The sequence below is a fragment of the Hemitrygon akajei genome, chromosome 16, assembly GCF_048418815.1.
Source record: "Hemitrygon akajei chromosome 16, sHemAka1.3, whole genome shotgun sequence".
In the NCBI taxonomy this organism is placed as follows: domain Eukaryota; kingdom Metazoa; phylum Chordata; class Chondrichthyes; order Myliobatiformes; family Dasyatidae; genus Hemitrygon; species Hemitrygon akajei.
Window position 1 is genome coordinate 24,212,504 of NC_133139.1, and position 25,184 is coordinate 24,237,687.

General features: G+C 39.5%; 1 protein-coding gene across 2 annotated transcripts in view; it reads left to right on the forward strand.

The window, feature by feature from the left end:
- The window catches only part of LOC140739834 (insulin receptor-like), a 217,277-nt gene that overhangs the window by 24,569 nt on the left and 167,524 nt on the right, over nucleotides 1–25,184 (forward strand). For both annotated transcript variants that reach the window (XM_073068421.1, XM_073068422.1), the window contains exon 2: nucleotides 6,613–7,161. In XM_073068421.1, the coding sequence (XP_072924522.1) occupies nucleotides 6,613–7,161 (549 nt within the window). The remainder of the gene's footprint in view (nucleotides 1–6,612; nucleotides 7,162–25,184) is intronic.

The window sequence follows — 25,184 nt, forward strand, 5'->3', positions numbered from 1 at the left end:
AGATACCAAACCCTCCCCACCCCCATCTATTCTGTGATCATCTCAGTTTCGGCTAAATAAGTAGCATTCACTAGTCACCGGGCCAGATGTTTGAGCATTTGAAATCCACTCTAGAGTTTTAAGTAAAGATTTGGAAATGATATAAAATAACTACTGGTGGACTGCATTCTATGGCAATTAGGGTTACAGAATTTGCTGTCATGGAATTTATAGAGGAGAGGTTTAAGTGAATAAATCCACATAACATTTTTTTTTCCAACTTCTGCTTCTTGATACATGTGCAGTTGATGTGTTTTGTGATACAGAACATCAAGATAGCCATTTTTTCCCCAGAAATACAAGCTACCTGTAATGCAGGGGTTACCTGAATAGTCAGAAATATAGTCATTTGAATGGTAAATGGAACTGTTAAATTAACCCTTTGACTGCTTTGTCACATCAACGTGAGAGATTCCTGGGCACCATTTTGAAGTGCAGGAATATATGGCTCAGTTGACTTGACCAGTACAACTCAGTTAATTAGCTTCCCTTTTTGTGGAAACTTGCACTCTTCAGATTCATGAGCTTCTAGCATTACATCAGGACTGCACCTACTAAATACTACTTTGATTGTTAAACACTTCAGGAAAAATTAAAATTGAGAAAGATATTGTAGGTTTTCTTTTGTATCAGTTTCGGAGTTCTGCTATTGAATTTGGGATTGAAAGAATTTGAATCGCCAGAATAAAAAAGACTCAATGGGACAATTTGATTCTAGATCTTTTGTGTGAGGAGAAGAATGAGAAACTGCAGGAATACCAGGGATGGAGTATTTAATAAGTTTAGCAGTTTCATTATCTGACTTGCTCAGTTTTACCCGTGGCATTGAAAGTCTTCCCTGTTTTCAACATCATTGTCCTTTCTTTATTGTATTTATCTCTTAAAATGATTTGAAAACTAGAATAAAAGACATCTGCAGCTACTCAACCCTATCCATGTAATCTTTAGGTAAATAAATTAAAAATGTAGCCAATACAAATTTGCTTGTTTGAGCCTGTCACAGCTCTGTGGGCTGATGATGAGGTCACTTATCAATTGGCATCTGCAGTTCAGCTTGACGCACATAGATCTGTCTGCCTGGATAACCTGAGTGTATCTGTGACATAAGCATGTTAATCATCTATCCTGGTTTTTGATTGACTTAACAGATGATATTTGAACTATTTTTGAACTTTAGAGCTTAGTTCAGACGGAAAATACAGTAATGAGTTTTGCATTTAAAACAAGCTGCCAGACCTGTCTCTGAGATTAAATGACAAGGACAACAAAGAACAAAGGTTCATTTATATCAAAGTATACAACTCTGAAATTCTTCTCTGGGTAGCCATGAAACCAAGAATTAAAAGAAAGACAGTGCGATCATAAAAACAAACATAAAAGAAGTGAAATATATGATTTCATGATCAATCCAGAAGACGTCGACTGAAGGAGGGTTGTACGCAGTTGCCATCTTGAATTAATCATTTGTATTGATTCAGAAGGATACTGGAGAGTTTTTTAATCTTTCCAGCCTAGCTCCGTGGACTTGCATTGGGTCTGCACCTGGAGTATTGTGTACAGATTTGGTCTCCTTACCCAAAAATGGAAATATTTGTTATGGAGGGGCTGCAGTGAGATTGGTCCTAGAGATGGTAGAAATGCTGTATATATAATGAGGGATTGAGTGGACTCGGCCTCTGTTCCCTTGGGTTCAGAGGAATGGGATGTTTATTAAAAAAAAGAATGAGAGGAAAATCTCAATGACCACACAATTCTTAACATGGCTCACCAGGCTGATTGTAGGCAGGATGATTCAGGGGTTGCAGTCTCAGAGTAAGAGGTAAACCATTTGGCATTATGGTGAAGAAATGTTTCCTTAATACAGAAGGTGGTGATTCTTTGGAATTCACTATCCTGAACAGCTATAGTTGCTTTTATTGAGTTAAACAAAAACAAAAGGTTGAAAGGTTGCTGGATATTAAGAGAATCAATAGATTTGGGATAGTATAGAAAACTACTGCTGAAGTAAAGATCAGCTATAATCCAAATGAATGGAAGAGCAGGCTCCAGGACCAAATAACCACATCTAGTTCTGATGTTTTTTTTGCAAAATTGACAGAGAGGAATGGAACACCTTTATCCCCATTTATATTAACTGGCATTGTTATTCTCAGTTCTACATCAGTCAGTTCTTCTGCGTAGCAGGCTGTAAGGCTTAATGTCCCTGCCTGTGTTAATGTAATTTTGTAAGTTACAAGAGCATTATCTGTAATTATTACTTTGGTCTACTTTAATTTTGTTAGCGATAGATCATCAATAAGTTCAGCAGCTGTTAAGTGCAAATCGTGTGCTGATCTTGAAAGCTAAGGAGTTTTTTTCTGAATGCAACATGTTAGAATCTATGGTACATTGGAGAAATGGCTCAGGAAACTTGAAATCTGGCTGATGTAACTTCTGAAAAATGTAATCTAATCTCCACCTGACATTTTCCACTCCTGTTGTTTCCTCTCTAAAATGTTTCCACATGTTAGATCTCAAAAGTCTTTTGAATTTTAGATTTAAAATATTTATCGGTGCTTTCTTGAGCAGTGGTTAAGAATTATTGTTAGTACGGTACTATGATTTGGTATTGCTGTTAGTATGTTTTATTGTATCTATAAGTGTGTACAAGTAGTTGTTTCAAAAATGTTGGGAGCTATAGCGATATAAACAGTCTAAAGGAAACAAAAACAGAAAATAGTGGTGAAAGCTAGTTTATAGATGTGTTACATAGTTTAATAGCTTCATTTTCATCTCCCTGATAATGGATAGGGCATTTATAATTAACAATTTAATTTAGCAGAGTAGAAACTAAATGGATTTGGTGGTGTGTAATAAACCAGACTGGATTAGGGTACTCAAGATATAGGAACCCTTAGGAGGCATTGATCATAATATAAGATTTCACCTTGCAGTTTGAGAGGGAGAAGCTAAAATTGGATGTATCAGTATTACAGTAGAAAACCGGTACAATATTGTTGAACTTTTAAAGTGCCTTTCATGTACTTGTTAATAAGTCTTTTACTGATTCATTATAAATAATCCTGCACTGGCCATTCTAAGGCATCTAAAACTGCTTACTGCATCCTAACTTGTACCTTTCTTCCATTAAACTTGTGCTCATTGGCCCATGTTAACTCCTAGTCTGGTTGCATTCCACTTTTCAAATTTCTCCATGCCCTCATCCCTCACTGTTTGTTCCCTCTTCAGCTTTATAAATACTGCAAGACCTCTCTGAGCTCTTTGTACAACCTCAGTTTTCACTGAGGTGATATCCTCTGCTGCAAATCCTTTCATTAAAACATTTAATAACTCTTTGTTTTGGCCAACCTTTTTGTTACCTGTTTCTACATGCCACAATATTAAGTATTTTTTGGTAATGCTTTTAGTTTTACTATGTAAACATGCTGTGTATATATACGTAAGTTGTTGGTGTTAAATATGATATTATTTTTCATTGGTTTAAAAGTTTTATGGAAAAACTTTTTGGCATTGCATGGCAGGATACACAAAATACTTTTGGAATGAGCAGCTTTTGGCTAGCAATGTGTATAATATTTGAATGCACGTAGTATATGAAACAAGGTAGATGAGTTTATAGCGTGGTTAGAAATATTCAAATACACTCTTATGGGAATCAAAAAGTATGGGAGAAAGAAGATCACAGCTGGGACCTAAACTTCCAAGCATTGGTATTAGATTATTATTTTCACATGCACTAAGTTGCAGTGAAAAACTTGCATTGCATACTGTTCATACAGATCAAATCATTATGCAGTGCATTGAGCTAAAACAATAACAATGCTGAATTAAGTGTAAATGCTACTGACAAAGTGCATTACAGGTATACAATAAAGTGCAAGATCACGACGACGTAGATTTTGAGTCCTAGAGCTCGTCTTATTGTACAAGAGGTCCTTTCAGGAGTCTGATAACAGTGGGATAGAAGCTGTTCTTGTGATGGTTTTGGATCATCTGCCTGATGGGACAAGGAAGAAGAGAGAATATTCAGGGTGGGTGGGGTCTTTGATTGTGCTGTCTGCTATATAGATAGAGTGCATAGAGTTGAGGTTAGTTCTTTTGATGTGCTGAGCTGTGTCCACAATTCTCTGGAATTTCTTGCAGTCACATGCACAGCTGTTGCTGTATCAATTGGTAAAGCTATCACTGGTGCATTGATAAAAATTATGAAGAATTGACAGGGACACGCTAAATTTCTTTAGCCTCCCAAGGCAGTAGAGGCATTTGTGAGCTTCCTTGTTGTGATATCAACATGGTTGTGATGTTCACACCCAGGAGCATTTGCACCACCCTCTGTTCTAAAGTTAATGACAAACACTGTAGTTTATATTGAAGAAGATGTTGTTGTCATGACAACACTTCACTAAGCTCTCTGCCTCCTTCCGATATTCTAATTAGTCATTATTTGAGATGTGGCCCACAGCAGGAGATGGAGCTAGAGCAGAATCTGGCCACCAGGTCATGAGTCAACAGGGAGTAGAGTAGGAGGATGTGGATGCAAGCTTGTGGAGCAACCATTGTATAGAACAGTCGTGGTGGAAGTGTTGCTGTCTACCCTTCCTGGATGTGGTCTATTGGTCAGAAAGTCATGGATCCAGATGCAGATTAGGATGCACATCCTATTGAAAAGTCATGCAATCAGGCAGAGGGGCTGGGGTGATTCTGTTGGTAAAAGCTGAAATCAAATCTTGAGTAAGAAGTGGCATGGGATCAGAAATGGTAGAATCTTCATGGGTATAGTTAAAAGACTGCAAGGCAGTCTTCCAAAGTGTGGGGTACAAACTACAAATAGAAACATAGAAACATAGAAAATAGGTGCAGGAGTAGGCCATTCGGCCCTTCGAGTGTGCACCGCCATTCAGTATGATCATGGCTGATTATCCAACTCAAATGGAAATGGAAAATGCACGTAAGGAAGATAGTGTTACATTGGTCATGGAAGACATCAGTTTGCAGAAAGACTGAAAATTTCAGATTGGTACTGGAACCGAAGAGAAGGAATTTGTAGAATGCCTACAAGATGGCTCTTTTACAACAGCTTGTGGTTGAAAAAGACTGTTCTGGATTTGGTGGTGTGTAATAAACCAGATTGTATTAGGGTACTCAAGATATAGGAACTCTTAGGAGGCATTGATCATAATATAAGATTTCACCCTGTAGTTTGAGAGGGAGAAGCTAAAATTGGATGTATCAGTATTACAGTTAAATAATGGTAACTGCATAATTACTGTTACATAACTACATGAGAGAGGAAATGGGCAGAGTTGGTTAGAAAGGGATCCTAGCAAAGATGAGGTAGAACACCAATGGCAGAAGTATCTGGGAGTAGTTTGGAAGGCACAGAAACATTTTTTCTTTCATCAAAGAAGAAGCATTCTAAATGGAGGATGAGGCAACTGTAACTGACAAAGAAAATCAAAAATAACATAAAAGCAAAAAAGAGGACATACAATATTGCAAAGATTACCAGGAAGCTAGTAGATTTGGAAGCTTTTATAAATGATCAGAAGTCGACTAGAAACCAATAAGGGGAAGATGACAAAATATTAAGGTAAGCTAGGCAACAATATAAAAAGGATAACAGAACAAACACGAGGAAATCTGCAGATGCTGGAAATTCAAACAACCCACACAAAATGCTGGTGGAACACAGCAGGCCAGGCAGCATCTATAAGGAGAAGCACGAAGGGTCTCGGCCCGAAACGTCGACAGTGCTTCTCCTTAGGATTACAGAAGTTGGTTTTGATATATAAAGAGTAAAGAGAGGTAAGAGTGGACATTGGACTGCTGGAAAATGATGGTGAAGAAGCAGTATTTTGCCTCAGTCTTCACTGTGGAAGTCACTAGTAACATACTGGAAATTTCAGAGAGTTGGGTGGGGGCAGATTGCTATTACTAAGGAGGATGTGCCTGGAAAGCTGAAAGGTCTGAAGGTGGATGTACAAAATGGACCAGACTGATTACACCCTAGGTTCTGAAAGAGCCATTAGCAGTGGTATTTCTTGAATCACTAGAATCAGCAATGGTCCCAGAGGACAGGAAAATTGCTAATGTCACTCCACTCAAAGGAAGGGTGGATGGAGGTGAGAAGAAATTTCTTTTGCCATAAGGTGATGAATCTGTGGAATTGCTTGCCTTGTATAACTTTTGAGGCCAAGTTACTGGGTATACTTAAAACAAAGCTTGATGGGTTCTTGATTCGTAAGGATATCAAAGGTTTCATAGAGAAGAGGGGATAATAAGCCATGATCAAACGGTAGACATGCTCATTGGGCTGATTGGCCTTATTCTGCTCCTGCGTCTTATGGTCATATGGAGTAAGCCAAGTGGTTCATTAAATCTATTTTGCCATCTGTTAGCAGAAGCAATTCTTTGCCATTTATAAATCACAATTCCTAAGTTTCTATAAGAACACTTCCTGAAAGCCCTCAAAGAGATTGGAGCTTTAGAATTAATGCAAGTTTTAACTAGGAAACAATGTTGAGATTCATTTTGTAATGCACTGAACATTAACTTTCTTCTTCTTTCTCTTAGTTTGTCAAAGCATAGATATTCGAAACAACATCACTCACTTGGAACGACTAAGGAACTGCACTGTAATTGAGGGAAGTCTGCAGATTCTGCTGATGTTTGGCACAAAATCTGATGATTTCCGTGGTCTGAGCTTCCCAGAACTCACTATGATAACTGATTACTTACTTCTGTTCCGTGTCTATGGCCTAGAAAGTCTGAAAGACCTCTTCCCAAACTTGACTGTGATTCGGGGAACACGTCTCTTCTTCAATTATGCGCTGGTCATCTTCGAGATGCTGCACTTCAAAGAAATTGGCCTGTACAACTTAGTGAATATCACCCGGGGTGCTGTACGAATTGAAAAAAACCCAGAACTTTGCTACTTATCTACACTTGACTGGTCAAAGATTCTTGATTCAGTGGAGGACAATTATATCAAGTCCAACAAAGATGACAGAGAGTGCGGCAACGTGTGCCCTGGCACACTGAAAGGGAAGAACAGCTGTCCCCAAACTGTCTTCAATGATCAGTTTAACCACAGATGCTGGACGAGTGAACATTGCCAAAGAGGTAAGGTTGTCTAAAATGTTTGGGGTTAATGCATGCTTTTCCGAACAATATTTTATTAATTGTGGAAAGAAAATTTAGATGAAAGAATGAGTTAAAATCTGCGAGTGTAATTCTTGCCAGGTCCGTAGTGTCTTACGTTGATACTGTTTTTCCTGGATCAACTGCATTAATGTTGTTGCTGGGATAAGTCAAAGGTGGATAAGATTTTGGTAGAGCTGGATATTCTGTGCATGATATGCAAGATGTCTACATTAAATCTCAAACCCTTAATCAGGGGTTAAAATGCAACATATCCACGATCTTATTACAGTTCTCATGTGGACCACATTCCTGACTTTGATGTAGATTGTCATTTTCTTTATTGTGGATGGGTTATGTTTGGAACTTTCCAAGAACACTAAAGATACACCTTCACAGTAGACAATGGCAGTGTTATGTATTGGTGCTTTGGGAGTCCCTAGACTGCTTGATTGTGATGAGAGTGCTACAACCTAACTCTCTACTACAGGGGTTGTAAGGGGCCATTTTTGATTGAGTGTGTAACAATGCTGTTGGCTTTGAAATTGATTCCGTGGCTGCATAGAAGTGGCAGCATAGCCTTGGATTCGTGTTTTGATCAGAGTCCAGATCTCAGCAGCGTGAGGCTCCTGTGCCAACTGGGACAAACAGTAGTGAGCTATTACTCAAGTGCAATGTGTCAAGCCATGTTAAAAAAGCTGGGCCTGCATTGTGAGGTTTCCTGGGCCCTTAATAAACTTCATCAGCTTTTAAAATACACCCATTTTGCAAGTTTATTGCATTGCATGCATGTGCTTGCTTTCTAGCTCATTTAAAAAAAAACTACCATCTCCAGGGAGCGGAGTTTCTGTGAGGGTATGGGAAGGAATCCTGTAGAAACTGGCGAATGTCAGTATGCAGTGATTGATTTTTTGTTGCTCAAGATTAAAAAAAAATATTGTTGATGTAATAGTTGTGGAGATGAAGGGCTGAAGACAGGCTGCCTCATGCATATCATGTGGCACTTGCAGTGTTTGGATGGGTGGGGAAGAGGAGGTGGAGATGGGGGGAGGGGGTGGGGGAAACGCCCCTATCTTTAATTGGAAGCCGTTTAGTTTATAAGGATTTGGCTGTGATTATAAACTGTTATTCAGTCAATGGCGCACGTGATTTCTTGCATGTTTTTCAGTTTGTGAAGTTTATGTAACCATATAATAATGTGTTTAACTGATGGGCTCGCTTTTTTTCAAGCCACGTATATAGCTTAGAGTGCAAAAACCCATGGAGACAGGGAAGGCTGTCTTAACAAAGGAAATTAAAGGCAGATCATCCATGTGCTGTCAATTAAAATACAGTTGCTTTATTTGATATTGATAATTTTAAACTAGTAATTTAAAAAATAATACCACTGTAATAGTGTCAGAATATTTTTGGATCTATGCTGGGTGGAGATCAGTCATGGGGAGGGGGTGGGGTGAGGGGGTAACCTGCAACTTTTTTAAATCCCTGAAATTCCTAAAATTCTTGATTTTTAGATCTGTAGTTGTGTTGTCTTTTCTCCCAGCCTACAGGATTTACTTCAGTTCTTTGTCTTGAGACTTAGTTATATATGTTTTGTGTGTCGAAGGCAATTCCCCGGCAGTCTAATCTGCGATAAATTCCAAGAATGTGGGCAGGGGCTGTTCCATACTCTCGGCATTGCTTTTATTTGAGGGATGAATAGGAAAGGAATGTGGTAAGGGAATTCTTCTGATGGTCCAGGTGGGCTCTGAGAACTTAAAATTCTGAAAATACTATGTTGGAATTGTTTTCTGTGTGCGACTAGAAAAATGGAAACCCTCGTTCACGTGTGTCAGAAATAGATTGGGACCTGGTTCCAGAATGTGCCTTGCTTATTACTCCTGTTTGTAGAGTTATTATAATTATGTAACAAAATGAATCTCAACATTGTGTGCACAGCTACCCTCCCCCAGGCATGATACCAAGAATTAGATAATTTACTGAGAAAGTCTTAAAAAAAAATCTAAGATTGCTGGCATTCCCATTAGACTACTAGCAGGCATTGGGAACCATACAGAAAATGCTGGAGAAGGAACTCAGCATGGGGCAATAAACAGTTGACATTTTGGGCTGAGAAGCTTCATCAGTGTTCTAAACATTGAGTGTTTATTCATTTCCACAAATGTTGCCTGACCTGCTGAGTTCCTCCAGCATTTTGCTCTGGATTCCCAGCATCTGCAGAATCTCTTGTGTTTAGGCATTGGGATTTTCTTGGGCAGGTGGATCTCCTTATAAGAAGCGGCCTGTAGGATCTTGGGCTTGTATTTGGGGTGTGAGAGTGGGGCATGGGTAGGGCATGTGTATTTTACCATGAGTGGGTGGGGCTTTTATTCAAAAACATTCCATGGGGGGGGGGGGGGGCTAGGACATCCCTTTGAGTGAGCTTCAATGCACGGACTGCAAACAGTTAAAGATAGAAATTTGTTCTTTATCATATGGGCTTAATGTGTAATGCCTAAAATATGGCTCCATAGTACATACAGTAGGCAAATTTGCACTTTAAAAAAAAACCGAATTGAAAAGGCTGAATCAAAAAAAAATGCTTTCAATGTATATTGCTTCATTCAAGCAAAGTGCTCATGCAAAATATCCACTTTTGAGATAACTATTCACAGAGGAAAAGATCAAACACGAGGAAATCTGCAGATGCTGGAAATTCAAACAACAACACACACAAAATGCTGGTGGAACACAGCAGGCCAGGCAGCATCTATAGGGAGAAGCGCTGTCGACGTTTCGGGCCGAGACCCTTCGTCAGGACTAACCGAAAGGAAAGAAAGTAAGAGATTTGAAAGTAGTGGAGGGGAGGGGGAAATGCGAAATGATAGGAGAAGACCGGAGGGGGTGGGGTGAAGCTCAGAGCTGGAAAGGTGATTGGCGAAAGTGATACGGAGCTGGAGAAAGGAAAGGATCATGGGACGGGAGGCCTCAGGAGAAAGAAAGGTGGGGGGGAACACCAGAGGGAGATGGAGAACAGGTAAACAACTAAGTATGTCAGGGATGGGGTAAGAAGGGGAGGAGGGGCATTAACGGAAGTTAGAGAAGTCAATGTTCATGCCATCAGGTTGGAGGCTACCCAGCCGGTATATAAGGTGTTGTTCCTCCAATCTGAGTTTGGATTCATTTTGACAATAGAGGAGGCCATGGATAGACATATCAGAATGGGAATGGGATGTGGAATTAAAATGTGTGGCCACTGGGAGATCCTGCTTTTTCTGGTGGACCGAGAGTAGGTGTTCAGCGAAACGGTCTCCCAGTCTGCATCAGGTCTCACCAATATATAAAAGGCCACACTGGAAGCACCGGACGCAGTATACCACACCAGCCGACTCACAGGTGAAGTGTCGCCTCACCTGGAAGGACTGTCTGGGGCCCTGAATGGTGGTGACGGAGGAAGTGTAAGGGCAGGTGTAGCACTTGTTCAGTTTACAAGGATAAGTGCCAGGAGGGAGATCGGTGGGAAGGGATGGGGGGGGACAAGTGGACAAGGGAGTCACGTAGGGGGCGATCCCTGCGAAAAGCAGCGGTGGGGGGGGGGGGAGGGAAAAATGTGTTTGGTAGTGGGATCCCGTTGGAGGTGGCGGAAGTTACGGAGAATTATACATTGGACCTGGAGGCTGGTGGGGTGGTAGGTGAGGACAAGGGGAACCCTATCCTGAGTGGGGTGGCGGGTCGATGGGGTGAGGGCAGATGTGCGGGAAATGGGAGAGATGCGGACCTAACTAATTCCCCTCTACCACCACTCTCCTCCGTCTAGCGGAATTAGTTCTTACTCTCAATAATTTCTCCTTTGGCTCCTCCCACTTCCTCCAAACCAAGGGTGTAGCCATGGGCACCCGTATGGGTCCCAGTTATGCCTGCCTTTTTGTTGGCTTTGTGGAACAGTCCATGTTCCAAGTCTATACGGGTATCCATCCCCGTTTTCCTTCGCTACATCGATGACTGCATTGGCGCTGCCTCCTGCACACATGCTGAGCTCGTTGACTTCATTAACTTTGCCTCCAACTTTCACCCTGTCCTCAAATTTACCTGGTCCATTTCCGACACCTCCCTCTCCTTTCTTGATCTTTCTGTCTCCATCTCTGGAGACGACCTATCTACTGATATCTACTATAAGCCTACAGACTCTCACAGCTACCTGGACTATTTCTCTTCCCACCCTGTCTCTTGCAAAAATGCTATCCCCTTCTCATAATTCCTCCGTCTCCGCCGCATCTGCTCTCAGGATGAGGCTTTTCATTCCAGGACGAAGGAGATGTCTTCCTTTTTTAAACAAAGGGGCTTCCCTTCGTCCACCATCAACTCTGCTCTCAAACGCATCTCTCCCATTTCCCGCACATCTGTCCTCACCCCATCCGCCCACCACCCAACTCGGGATAGGGTTCCCCTTGTCCTCACCTACCACCCCATCAGCCTCCAGGTCCAATGTATAATTCTCTGTAACTTCCGCCACCTCCAACGGGATCCCACTACCAAACACATTTTTCCCTCCCCCCCCCCCCCCCCCCCCACCGCTGCTTTTCGCAGGAATCGCCCCCTACGTGACTCCCTTGTCCACTCGTTCCCCCCCCCATCCCTTCCCACCGATCTCCCTCCTGGCACTTATCCTTGTAAACGGAACAAGTGCTACACCTGCCCTTACACTTCCTCCCTCACCACCATTCAGGGCCCCAGACAGTCCTTCCAGGTGAGGTGACACTTCACCTGTGTGTCGGCTGGTGTGATATACTGCGTCCGGTGCTCCCGGTGTGGCCTTTTATATATTGGTGAGACCTGACGCAGACTGGGAGACCATTTCGCTGAACACCTACCAGAAAAAGCAGGATCTTCCAGTGGCCACACATTTTAATTCCACGTCCCATTCCCATTCTGATATGTCTATCCATGGCCTCCTCTATTGTCAAAATGAATCCAAACTCAGATTGGAGGAACAACACCTTATATACCGGCTGGGTAGCCTCCAACCTGATGGCATGAACATTGACTTCTCTAACTTCTGTTAATGCCCCTCCTCCCCTTCTTAGTCTTTTTTGTTTTTTTTCCCCCCTTCCCTTTTTTTTCTTTCTCTCTCTGCCCATCACTCTGCCTGTTCTCCATCTCCCTCTGGTGCTCCCCTCCCCCTTTCTTTCTCCCAAGACCTCCCGTCCCATGATCCTTTCCCTTCTCCAGCTCCGTATCACTTTCGCCAATCACCTTTCCAGCTCTTAGCTTCACCCCACCCCCTCCGGTCTTCTCCTATCATTTCGCATTTTCCCCCTCCCCCCCACTACTTTCAAATCTCTTACTATCTTTCCTTTCAGTTAGTCCTGACGAAGGGTCTCGGCCCGAAACGTCGACGGCGCTTCTCCCTATAAACGCGGCCTGGCCTGCTGTGTTCCACCAGCATTTTGTGTGTGATGTTGTTCAGGGGAAAAGATGCCTACCTATTTTGCAGATGGTAGTTGTCTGTGGATGATTGTATCCAAATATGGGATATCATGTTTCCAAATGCGGACTCTTTCACGTGAATTACAGGAAAGATTGTTGACATTTTCACTATGTCAAAGCTTGATGCAAATAATCTTGATGTAAGAAAGAAAACAGTGCTGGAGAAATTAATGACAATGAAATCCAATTAATTCCCACATTCTGAATTTTATTGCATCCCATGGTACAAAGGCACATTGGTTGAAATCTAGCAGAATTCCATAGATGATGAGGTAATATCTCCAGATTGAAGATGGGGAAATGAAGTCTACTGTTTTTAACAGGGAGAGAAAAAACAGGAACCTCCAGATTCATTGGCCTAACATCACTAATGGGAAAATGTTAGGGCCTATTATAAAGTATGTGTTAACTGTATATTTGAATAATATATTTGGGATTAGACCAAGTCAAAGAGGATTTCTGGATTGTTTTTGATAACTGCTGGAGCCTTGAGAATATAACTGGTAGAATAGATAAGAGAAAATCAGTAGATATGGTTATCTTGGATTTTCAGAAACCTTTTGATAAAAGTGCCACAGAGGTTTGGTGTGCAGTATTAAAATGTGTGGTAATGTATTGAAAATTGGCTGACAAACAGCAGAGAGTAGAAACTCCTAACAAGAGCACTTCAGTACAGGATGTTCTGTATGATTATGCAGGGCCTTGTCGAGACTACATTTGGAATAATATCTCCTTATCTGAAAATGGACAAACTGCAGTGCAGGTTCACCAACTTGAATCTGGGATGGTAGGACTGTTGAAGGAGGAGCAATTAGATCAAGTTTAGAAGAAAGAGTGGGAATCTAATTGAAACTTAAAACACACTGACATACTAAAAAGACTGTATGTGAAGAGGGGATTTACTTTGTTTGGGATATCTAGAACAAGGTGTCCTTGTTATGGTTATAAGGCAAGAGATATAGGTCTGAGGTGAGGAGAAATGTTTTCACTTAGAATTTTTTTTGCCATTGGGGCAATAGAGGCCAAGTCACTGAATACATTTTAAGATGGATAATTTTCCAGGTGTAAAATACAGTGGATTCCTTTAACTGGGACACAAATGAGACCAATACATTTTGACCCAGTTGAGTGACTGCCCCAATTAGCTGAACTTTCATGGAAGTAGTTAAAGAGGTATAAGAAAAACAAATTTACCATTTAACCGAGTAACAAATTATGAATTGGAATGAAATATTGAACAAATTTGAACATTACCAATACTGCTACAGTATTATAAAACTGGGCATTATCAACAGAGTACTTCATCCAGTTTACGCTGCCATGTTCTTTTCTGTAATTAAATAAACTCAGCAACAGACATCCAGTGCAGTCTTCATACAATGTTTTTGACAATTGCATCCTCCAAATCTTAATTTTCATTGTAACATTCAAGATGATTGTCAATACCTTCCAATTTCTTCATTAGTTCCTAACCTGAAGTAGTGAAATTGTCTCATTTTTCACTCCTGGGTGTTGCTGGCATCTCCAAGCCTGAATGCTTGAATTTGCAGTAAGCAAAACAGTTCTGAATTGTCTTGCTTATTTCTTGCCAACTATCAGTGACAAAAATCACTGTTTTTGAATTTTAAAAAAAGCAACTGATGCTATTTATAAGCTCTTTGCTCTAAGCTCAGGGCTGTGTCACAGCACACCAGTGCACATGACTGACACTAGTTAGACACTGTTTGGCGACAGCCACCTGTCCCAATTAAGTGACATGGTGTCCCAAATAAATGAAGGTAATCCTGGCTATTTTCTCAATTAGTGTTTGTTCTTGAGAGTTGTTCCAATAAACTGCTGCCCAAATTAACTGTTGGCCCAATTAACTGGAATTCACTGAACATCAGGAAGTCTGAGGAGAGAGCAAGAAAATGATGTTGAAATAGATAATGAGCTCTCAACATATTAAATAGTTGATCAGGCTTGAAGAGCTGAATGGCTGGCAATTATTTTCTATATCACTTGTTTTGATCTGCAATACCAGCTGGAAGCATCTTTGAACCCGATGTTGTGTCACTAATTAACTGCAGAAGTTATATGGTTAATTGTTTTCAGAGCTGACTGTCTGTTTATTTTTCCACTGTCTGGGGAGGGAGTTGGTCAGTAACCTCTCTTATTCATGCTGCTTCTGTAGATTATTATTATGTACAGTTACTATTCCTTTATTTAAAAACCTAGTTTTTCAATTTGATAGCAAGATGTTAAAAGAAGGACTTCAAATGTACAATCTTTCAACATTTCAAAATACATGCAGAATATCTTAAAGGCACAACCATTTTGTGCTGATTACAGTATCACAAATGCAACACCACAAATATCAAAGGTGATTAACCAAATCAGTTTTTAATTGGAACTGAAAATGTTGTATTTACATAACTCTTTTCACAACTGGGATCATTGTTTCAAAACACACACCAATTAGGGGCTTTTTTCTGAAGTGTAATTGCTTAATTTAGGAAACAAAAAAAAATCTCCATTTTGCAAACTCCCTCAAACTGCATAAAGATATAAAACCAAATAGAGTATCTTCTGATGATCATTAATGAGGCAAAAATGCTGATCAGGACAGATAGAATAATTACTTAGCTGTTCAAAATAATCTTTGGTGTCTACCTGAGAAGCCAGTAGGAGTTGTGTTTTAGCATCTCCAAAATGCTGTACTTCTGGCAATGTAGCATTCTCTACTGCAGTAGAATGTTATCTCTTTCTTTTGTGCTTGATCTTAAGCGTGTGACAAACTGAAATGAGAGGAAAGAATGTTACTAACAGAACTGTCTGATCCATCTGTGGTTTTTATTTGAGGAGGGGAATGTTGGGTTCAGTGGTTCTCCCTGTATAAGTTTGCTGAAGCTGCAGCTTTGAAATGACTACTACATCAGGCAGGTGAAATTTTAGTATCTGAAGATGATGTGTTGGCTGCCTTCAAGTGAGTGAATCCAAGGAAAGCATCCGGTCTGGATGGAGTTACCAGGCCAAGTACTGAAGACCTGTGCCGACCAACTAGCTGGTGCTTTCACGTATATCTTCAGCAGTGTGTGGTATTCACTTGCTTCAAGCAGGCTTCAATCGTATCATTGCCCGAGATTAGTTGGTAGTCTGTCTAAATGACTGTCATCCAATGGCATTTACATCCGCAGTACTGAAGTGTTTCGAGAGGCTGGTGTTGAAGCACATCAGCTCATGTCTGAATGGTGACTTGGATCTGCTCTGACTCGCTTACTGAAGCAACAGGTCCACAGGAGATGCTATCTCATTGGCTTTTCACACACCCATGGAACATCCAGACAGCAAAGATGCATATATCAGGATACTCTTTACCGATTACAACCCAGCATTTTACACCATCATTCCCTCAAAACTAATCAGTAACCTCCAAGACATGTGCCTCAATTCCCCCTTGTGCAATTGAATGCTGTATTTCCTCACTTATAGATCAAAGTCAGTTCAGATTGGTAAAAACATCCTTCCACAATCTCCATCAGCTCAGGAACACCCCTGCTCTACTTGCTTTACACCTATGACTCTGTGGCTAAGTACAGCTCCAACACCATATACAAGTTTGCTGATGACACCACTGCTGTGGGGCTCTATCAGTAGGGATGCTGAATCAGCATACAGGAGGGAGACTGAAAGTTTGGCTGAGTGGTGTAATAACAACAATGTCAATAAGACCAAGGAACTAATTGTAAACCAGAGGTCCATGAGCCAGTAATCATCAGAGGATCAGAGGTGGAGAGGGTCAGTAACTTTAAATTCCTGGGTGTCACCATCTCAGAAGACCTGTCTTGGACCCATCATATAAATATTATTGTGATGAAAGCACGATAGCACTTCTACTTCCTCAGGAGTCTAAGGAAGTTCAGCATGTCATCAAAAACCTTTGCAAATCAATAGATGTGTGGTGGAACGTGCGCTGACTGGCTGCATTATGGCCTGCATCACCAATGCCTTTGAGCAGAAAATCCTACAAAAGGTAGTGCATTTGGCCCAGTACATCACGGGTAAAACCCTCCTAACCATTGAGCACATCTGCGTGAAACATTGCCGTAGAAAGAGGAGCATCCATTATCAGAGATCCTCACCACCCAAGCCATGCTCTTTTCTTGCTGCTGCCTTCAAGTAGAAGGTGCAGAAGCCTCAGGGCTTGCTCCACCAGGTTCAAGAACAGTTACTACCCTTCAACTATCAGGCTCTTGAACAAAAGGGGATAGCTACACTCTTATATTATTATTTCATGCTCATTATTTATTGCTATTTTCTTGCATTTGCACAGTTTGTTTACAGTTAACAGTTCCTGATGTTTACTGTTACTGTTCTATAGATTTACTAAGCATGCCCACAGGAAAAGAATCTCAGGGTTGTATGTGGTGGCGTGTATGTACTCTGATGATAAATTTTAACTTGAACTAACCTCTCATCCAATATGTTTATTCCAGAAACCAAAATAGCAGCAGTGTTTTTCTATCTTAATTTGTGGATCTGTTGTGTGCTTTTGGGGCAATTCCCGAGTTGTCACTTTTAAAAGATAAAGCTTTCTGGACAGTGTGGGGAAAAGAACATGCTGGTGTTAAAGTCCTTCTCAGATTTGTATATTAAGGTGTACTGAAATATTAATTATAAGGTGCATTTGTGCTCTATCAGACTATTTAATGGCCATGATGCCACTAAATTTGAGAACTCACTTTGTTACAAGTGTTACCTGCATATGTCAAATAATACTGTAAATATTTCATTTCTAGATATTTTATTAAGTTGGAGAATTCATTCGTTACTGCTGAGTCAAATTTCTGAAACTCAACATTGAACAGTATTAAGTGGATCATCCCAAGTTCTTCCCAGTTCCCAATGGTATAACTTAAGACAACTTAATTTCAGAATTCTTAATTGCTTGGCTCCTGAGTAAGGCCAGAAACTTTGCAGAGATGCAAATTTTTAGCTTAGATTGATGTAAGATACCAAAAAAAGAGAAAGTTTGCTTAATTTTTAAGTACAGATAAAAGCACATGTAACTTAATTAAAGTCAAGTCAAGTCACTTTTATTGTCATTTCGACCATAACTGCTGGTATAGTAAAAATGAGATGTTTTTCAGGACCATGGTGTTACATGACACAGTACAAAAAACTAGACTGAACTTCGTAATTATAAAAAAAGCAACACAGAGAAAACTACACTAGACTACAGACCTACACAGGACTTCATAAAGTGCACACAAAAAGTGCAGGCATTTACAATAAATAATAAACAGGACAGTAGGGCAAGGTGTCAGTCCAGGCTTTGGGTATTGATGAGTCTGATAGCTTGGGGAAGAAACTGTTACATAGTCTGGTCGTGAGAGCCCGAATGCTTCGGAGCCTTTTCCCAGATGGCAGGAGGGAGAAGAGGTTGTATGAGGGGTGCATGGGGTCCTTCATAATACACCATGCTTGGAATTTGGGTACATTCTGATTATTGTGGCACTGGAGGTTTGGGAATTCTGAGAAGGAGATTCTTAGAATAGCTGATGAAGAAACCGTTTTTCTTGTTTTCTGGAAAAAGTAGTAATTCAGGTATTTTGCTTTTTAACTTGTCTTTGGTAAACAGATGATGATCTAAAACATGTGTTGTAATATGAGCTGGTGGTGTGAGTTGGCTGTTGAGTTGTAAATTTACATACTTCAGTGTTTCCAGCACAACTTTTCATTTTCCAAAACTCTCAACAATATATAGTGTTTGAAAGAAAAGATTTTCACACTGTAGAAACTACTTTGAAGAGTAGTGGCTGCTATGCAAACCAAACTGCTAGTTATTTTACTTCAGAGTTTTACTATACTACCAGTGCTGGCTAAGTATTATTAATATTATTGAGCACTTGGATGTGTTGAATGACTAACTGGTGTAGTTTTGATGATGTTAACTATGAAAAGAATGCAGGGAGAGCTTCAATTCAGCTCCCCCCCCCCCACCCCCGCTGCACTCACCATGCATGTATTGGACTCAAGCACTTTCTCTTTGGAATCTTTAATGTCACCAAAGGAACCCAAGAAATACTCGTGTTACACTCACCCTCGTTATAGTGCAGTGTCTATCTTTAAATGTCAGAAGTGGGGAGGTTAGGAAGAATATACTGGCCTTGATAAAATGGAGGTATCAATTCTGAACTCCAAGGATTAGAATGCAGTGAGAAATAACATGTGAGGGTAGTATTAAATGGTGAAGATGAAATAGTGATTTGATTGAAGAGGAACTGATTGGTAGGTAGCGAAGTTATTTTTTTTACTATTTGGAAGATCTAAAGCTATAAACTGTAGCCTTAAAAACATAGAGCATGTTGTGTTAGAAGTGAAATTTGTAAACACTTTTCCATTTGCAATTTTCCCACAATGGCAATTGCTGCTGGGTTAGTTGCTTAATTTTAAATCTGAGATTGATAAATTTTGGTCAAGAGAAATGGGGAAAAGCTGTATATATGGTATCAGATTACAAATCAGCTATGATCTCATTGAATGGTTGAACAGACATGAGCGACTGAATCATTTTCTTCTATTGTAACGTTCAACCAATTAGACAGAATTCTAAAATAAATTAATTGCTGTGGGAATTTAATTCACTTTTAAAGTTTGTATTTCTGGTTTCAATCTCTCAATGAAACACGAAAATGAAGCCTCTTCAGTCTGTTTTGCATAGAACCATTGAGTCACTTAGGGTAGCTGGGGTCATTTAATTGGATGTCCTTGTGGTGAACCACACTGTCTAAACAGCATGTCGAATTACATTAAAACAAAATACAACCATTCAAGTTTCAACCAAGGAACAGTGTTCTAGACCAGTGGATGTTGTAGGAATGCCCAAAAGGAATTGTTTTGATGTGTGCTGCATAAATAGTTTCAACAACAATGATGGGATGCATATTTCCACAATTTACAGGAGCTAATTCTTATTTATTCTGGAAGTTGTAAATAAAAAGATAGGCATGGGATGCTAATGTTCTGTGGGTTTAATATTCCGGGACTATTGATCTAGGGCTATGAAATGAAAACTAGGGAATTTAAATTCAGTTTACTAAATATATCTGGGAAAAAATATCATGTCAATAATGATGACTGTCATATGACTTTGCAGTTTTAAAAACTCATTGGCTTCATTAGTTGTGTTGTTAACTTGCATAATATGACTGTAATATTATTTATAGAAATATACACACCAAATGTACAGAACAGAAATGACCAAACTTGTTCATGCTGACCATGATGCATGTCTGTGAATCACATTTGCCTGCATTCCAACTTCTTTCCATCCAAGAATCTGTCCAAACATCTTTTAAATGCAAATTATATCTGCCTTCATTACCTCTTCTGGCAGTTTATTCCAGATTATCACTATCCTCTGTAAAGAAAAAACTTTTCAGATCTCTTTCTTTCTCCCCTCTGTCTTGTAGTTTTGGATTCCCATACCCTGGGGAAAAAGACTGTCTATCCTATCTATGGCCTCAATTATTATAATCTTCTGTAAAGCCATCCCTCAGTCTTCTACAATAGAAACATAGAAAACCTACAGATAACACAGGCCCTTTGGCCCACAATGCTGTGCTGATCATGTACTTGTTTTAGAAATTACCTAGGTTTACCCATAGCCCTCTATATTTTTCTAAGCTCCATGTACCTATCCAGGAGCCTCTTAAAAGACCCTCTTGTATCTGCCTCCACCACCATTGCTGGGTGCCCATTCCACATACTCACCATTCTCTGCGTTTTTAAAAAAAAAGACCCAATATTTCCTCTGTACCTTCTTCCACGCACCTTAAAACTGTGCCCTCTTGTGTTAGCCATTTCAGCCCTGGGAAAAAGCCTCTGACTATCCACATGATCAATGCCTCTCATTATCTTATACACCTCTGTCAGGTCACCTCTCATCCTCCAATGCTCCAAGGAGAAAAGGCTGAGTTCATTCAACCTAAGGCATGCAACCTTATCAAGTGCCTTTCTGAAATTCATATACACTACGTCCATAGAGGTTATGTGTTTCCATTATCCTTGTAGTCTAAGAAAAATATGATTTTCAATTTAAAAGAAATGAAATTATTAGTTTAATCAGTGACTGAATTATTTCAGGCCACTTTCAGTCCATGTAATGGCCACTATACTAGAGAGGTTTCTTTCAAGGGCTGCTCCATTGATGTAGTGCGATATGAAGTTTGCTTTAGTAGCTCAGCACATTTTCTAATGAATCAGATCGTCATGAATTTGCACCCCATTCCAAAGAACTGGATACATAATTCAGACTGATTCCAACACTGTCAGAGTTGCCCTCTTTTTGGTTGAGGCATAGATTAAGGACTTAACTACCCTTTGCATAAGCAGGTGTCACTGGCAAGAAAGTCTGGAGTTTTTGCTGGAACTTAAGTCAATATCTACCCTTCATTTATTGGTTATCTCTGTAATGACTTTTTTTTAAAAAAAGAGTAAAAATGCTTCAGGGTGCTTCACGAGAATGCTATACATTCTATATGCTATAGAAACCTATCCACACAGGGAAGTGCATTTAAAAGTGTGAGCTTTTGATTAACTGGTAACAGGTGACCGGTGAGGTTAATGAGCTAGAAGCAGAGTTTTGGAGAAGATGTTTTATCCAGAAAAAGGAATGCTAGCTTGCAATGTGTTTGAATTGTTGATCATGAGGGCACAAACGAACAATGATGAGTTCCAGCAGCAAACGAACTGAAATGGACGGCATTACACAAGTGGAAATTAGAAGGACTTGGCTTTTGCACAGGTCACTAATACATCAAAAAAAATTTTTGAGATGGCGTTGTTAACCTTGGCCTGCATCAGGAGTACACTGAGGTCCTGTATAAGTGATAGAAGGAGTTTACCACCTTTTAAACTACTCAATCGCTGCCTGCCCCATTTGTGGAAGACTCCATTAACTTTAAAAGTCTCCACAGAACACACAAAATCAGAATGAATGCAAGTTTTTCTCAGTACCAAAGAACTGCCCAAGAAGGTTACGTTGTCGTCTTGGTAAAGTTCCTGCTATGCCTCCTACATTAAAGCAGTAGCTACATTTCCGAAGTGGCTAGAGTTTGAGATGATATCACTTGAGATTGTAAATGGTCTTTCTCTGATTAGAAGCCATTTGTGGAAAGTTGTGGAAGATTATGCTGTTAATGTCTGGGAAGGATCTGTAATTGATAGTTATTTTTAATTTCCACACAATGGCCCCAGAGACTACTTGAAAGTAATAAAATGATGAATTGTTAAATGCAAATCTATAATCACAAAAGATTATTGGCTGTTTAATGCCACCTGGCATGAATTGTTCCAACAAAAAAATCTTAAGTCTTGTATGTAAAGTTCATATCTCATTTGTCTGTTTGGATTTATACAATCTTCACTCGTAGTCTTGCCCACAGTGTTGGAGTTCCCTGTGAGCAATATGGCCCAGAGCTCTGAGGAACCAGACTGAATTGAGCGATTTAATTATTTTGAAATTCTGCTTTTCCCAAGTCGAACAATTCTAGATTTTTAATCTTGGCATGGCTGTTTTGGCACAGTGAAAATTGTTTGAAGACTTTCTTTAACTCTTCCAGAAATTAATGACTGTATGTTGCAAATAGCTTGAAGGATTTGCTCTGGTTGAGTCTCCAGTGATGCATTTCATGCTGAAGTTGATTATAGGTGACCTTCCCATTGCCTCCCCTCTCCCCTCTCCCCTCCATGCTTCAGCCACCCCAATTAAAATTTCATTCCTTTGAATCCTTTCTCTTTTATTTGCTGAAGAGATGGAAAATTTAAGAAGATTGTGGGAAATAATGAATTGGGAATAGGAATGTTTTGTGTCAACTTGAGTGAAGCTATAGTTTTTTTTTAAAAAAGGTCCTGTCTGGGTTTTTCAGGGGATAAGATTTAAATTAAATCAAAACCTGATTGGCATTGATATTATAATTTTCATTTATCTGATGATGACCCATAGTATCATTCAGCTAATGATGTTCTATTGCTGCTATGAGAGGAAAAAATCTAGTTCCTCTGAATTACAATGTGAAGAGAAGCAGATAACGTGTTTTAGCAATTTTGATCAACATATAAATAATGACAATAATGCCAAATGTTTTTCCAAGTCTATTATCCACCTGAGAGAGAGCAGGCAGAGTCCTTGTTTATGGCTGCATTTAAAAGGTGTTGATGGAATAGCATTCCATTTGTACTGTACTTGACAGAACATAAGAAACAAGAGCAGAAATAGGCCAATCACTCTTCAGTAATATCTTGAGTGATCTAATTTTGGTGTCAGTAGTAGTTTCTCAATCTCTCCTCATACTCCAACTCTTGTTGAAGTTTAAATTTGTCAGTACATCTTTAAATATAATGGCTACATTCACAGCTTGTTGGTGTTGAGAGTTTTAAAGACTGATAACCAGCTGAGAGAAGAAATTCCTCCTCATCTGTCTGAAATAGTGACTCCTTTTCCTGAAATTATACCCTTTATTTATAGATACCTCCACTATGGGAGTTGTCCTTTTAGTGCTAACACTGCCAATCTATCTCGATCCGATTGAAGGTCACCTTTTATGGAGTTCACTAGTTTAGATCCAACCAACTTGACCTTTTTACACACATCAATCCCTTCTCCCCAGAAGCCTCATGAGCCTTCTCTCTATAGCCACCTATGCAAGCACATCCTTGCTTAAATGTGGAGATGACTGTTGTATGTAGCACAAATGTGGCCTCACCAATTCCTTGTAAAGTTGCGATATGGGGTATGAAAGTTCCCTGCTTTCATACCCCATACTTGTTGCAATTAAGTCTAATACTTATATTAACCTTTGTAACTAATTGTTGGAACTGCATGCTAACATTTGGAGTTTTTTATGTTGGAACTCCCAGATTCCTTGGCCCTAAAAAATATATTTTTACTTGCAAAAAGGATAATCCTTAAATTATCCCATATCAGCTAAGAATGTTCTGCTCACTTAATGTCTCCATCTTTCTTTGGAGTATCTTTGTGTTCTACTTGCAGTCTGCTAACCCACTTACCTGTATGTCATATTCAAATTTTGGTTTCAGTACACTTAGTCCTTCAAGTCAAGTCATCAGCATAGAAGATAATTATTTGAGGTATCATGGCAACCCACGGGTTACTGATTGCCAATTCAAAACTGATCTATTTTTCTTGACTCTGTATAATGTTAGCTGGCTACTCTCCTTTTACTGGCAATTGATGGCCAAGGTTTTTGTGGTCAAGTCTCTGGAACCAGCTGACATAGTTAAAATAATACCAAATGAAACAGAAAGTGAAGTGGAGTATTGGTCATAATTGTGTTTGGAGAGATGGGAATGGCCACAACAGATAAATAAGAGAGAATGGAGGTTGGTAAGGGAAAAGATGGCCTATTTATTCAGTATGGAATTTTTATCTAGGTTTTAACCAAGTTGAAGCACTAATCAATGTCCTAATTCTTGCAAAGAGACAGCTTTAGTACTGCATTGAATCTTGTGTCTAAATCATGCTTACTTCCATTCCAGTTGTGTGTTTATTTTTTATTTATATCATCATTTCAATTTCTTATGATTTTGGGAATGTAGACTCTATCTGTGAACTCCTTGATAATAGAATTACTTTGAGTAGAATTAGTGGGATGAAAGGGAAAAATGTAATGTTTTTTAATATCTTCATTTTACAAGGGATATGGAGAGTGTTGGCAAGGTTGACGTCCCTAATTACCGCAAATGAAACATAGCAGCCTGCTTTATAGGTACCCCTTCCACACCATTCACTCACTCCAACACCAACTTACGGTAGCAGCAGTTTGTACCTTTTACAGGGTGCACTGCAACAACTCGTGTGAGCCAGTAACATTTTGGAATTAATTCACACTAAAATTCAATGCATGACACCCTGACAATTATTTTGACTGAACTCCTAAGTATAAAAATTCCAAGTTTATTTTTCAGAGCACTTTGCAAAGACAGCTACCTGCTTAATCTTACACATGAGAAAAATAATAAATGTGTGCTTTCAAATGTTCGCTGAGGTTTGTATATGCATGTGTAAAGTCACTGCTGTAATTCAATATGATTTAAATTAAGTGATGCTGCCCTTTGTCTTCTCTCATCCTTCTTCCTTTCAAATACATTTTGTTTTTCCAGATAGTTCCAGTAAAAATGCTAAATTGTGGTTGTAAGACAAGTTATGATTCCCTTTAGTTTTTAACTTTTGTGTTTGCAACAAAATTAAATTTGCAAGAATTATTTACTTTGATGAGTAATATTTACTGGGACAGATAGATCCTGTGTAGATTAATAGGGTGGCATTTGAAATGGCTGGTTATGAAGGTTGATTCAGTATCTAAGCATTCTAAGAAGGTATATTGAGTAGCCATGGATATGCATAGTGCTAATCTATTAAAAAAAAATGAATTTAGTCAATAGCAATTCCTTAAAATGATTAGGCCTTTCAAAATGAGCCCTTCCATTTTTCTGTCAAAAAGAATTTTTCAAATGTTACTTATCCCAAATTTACC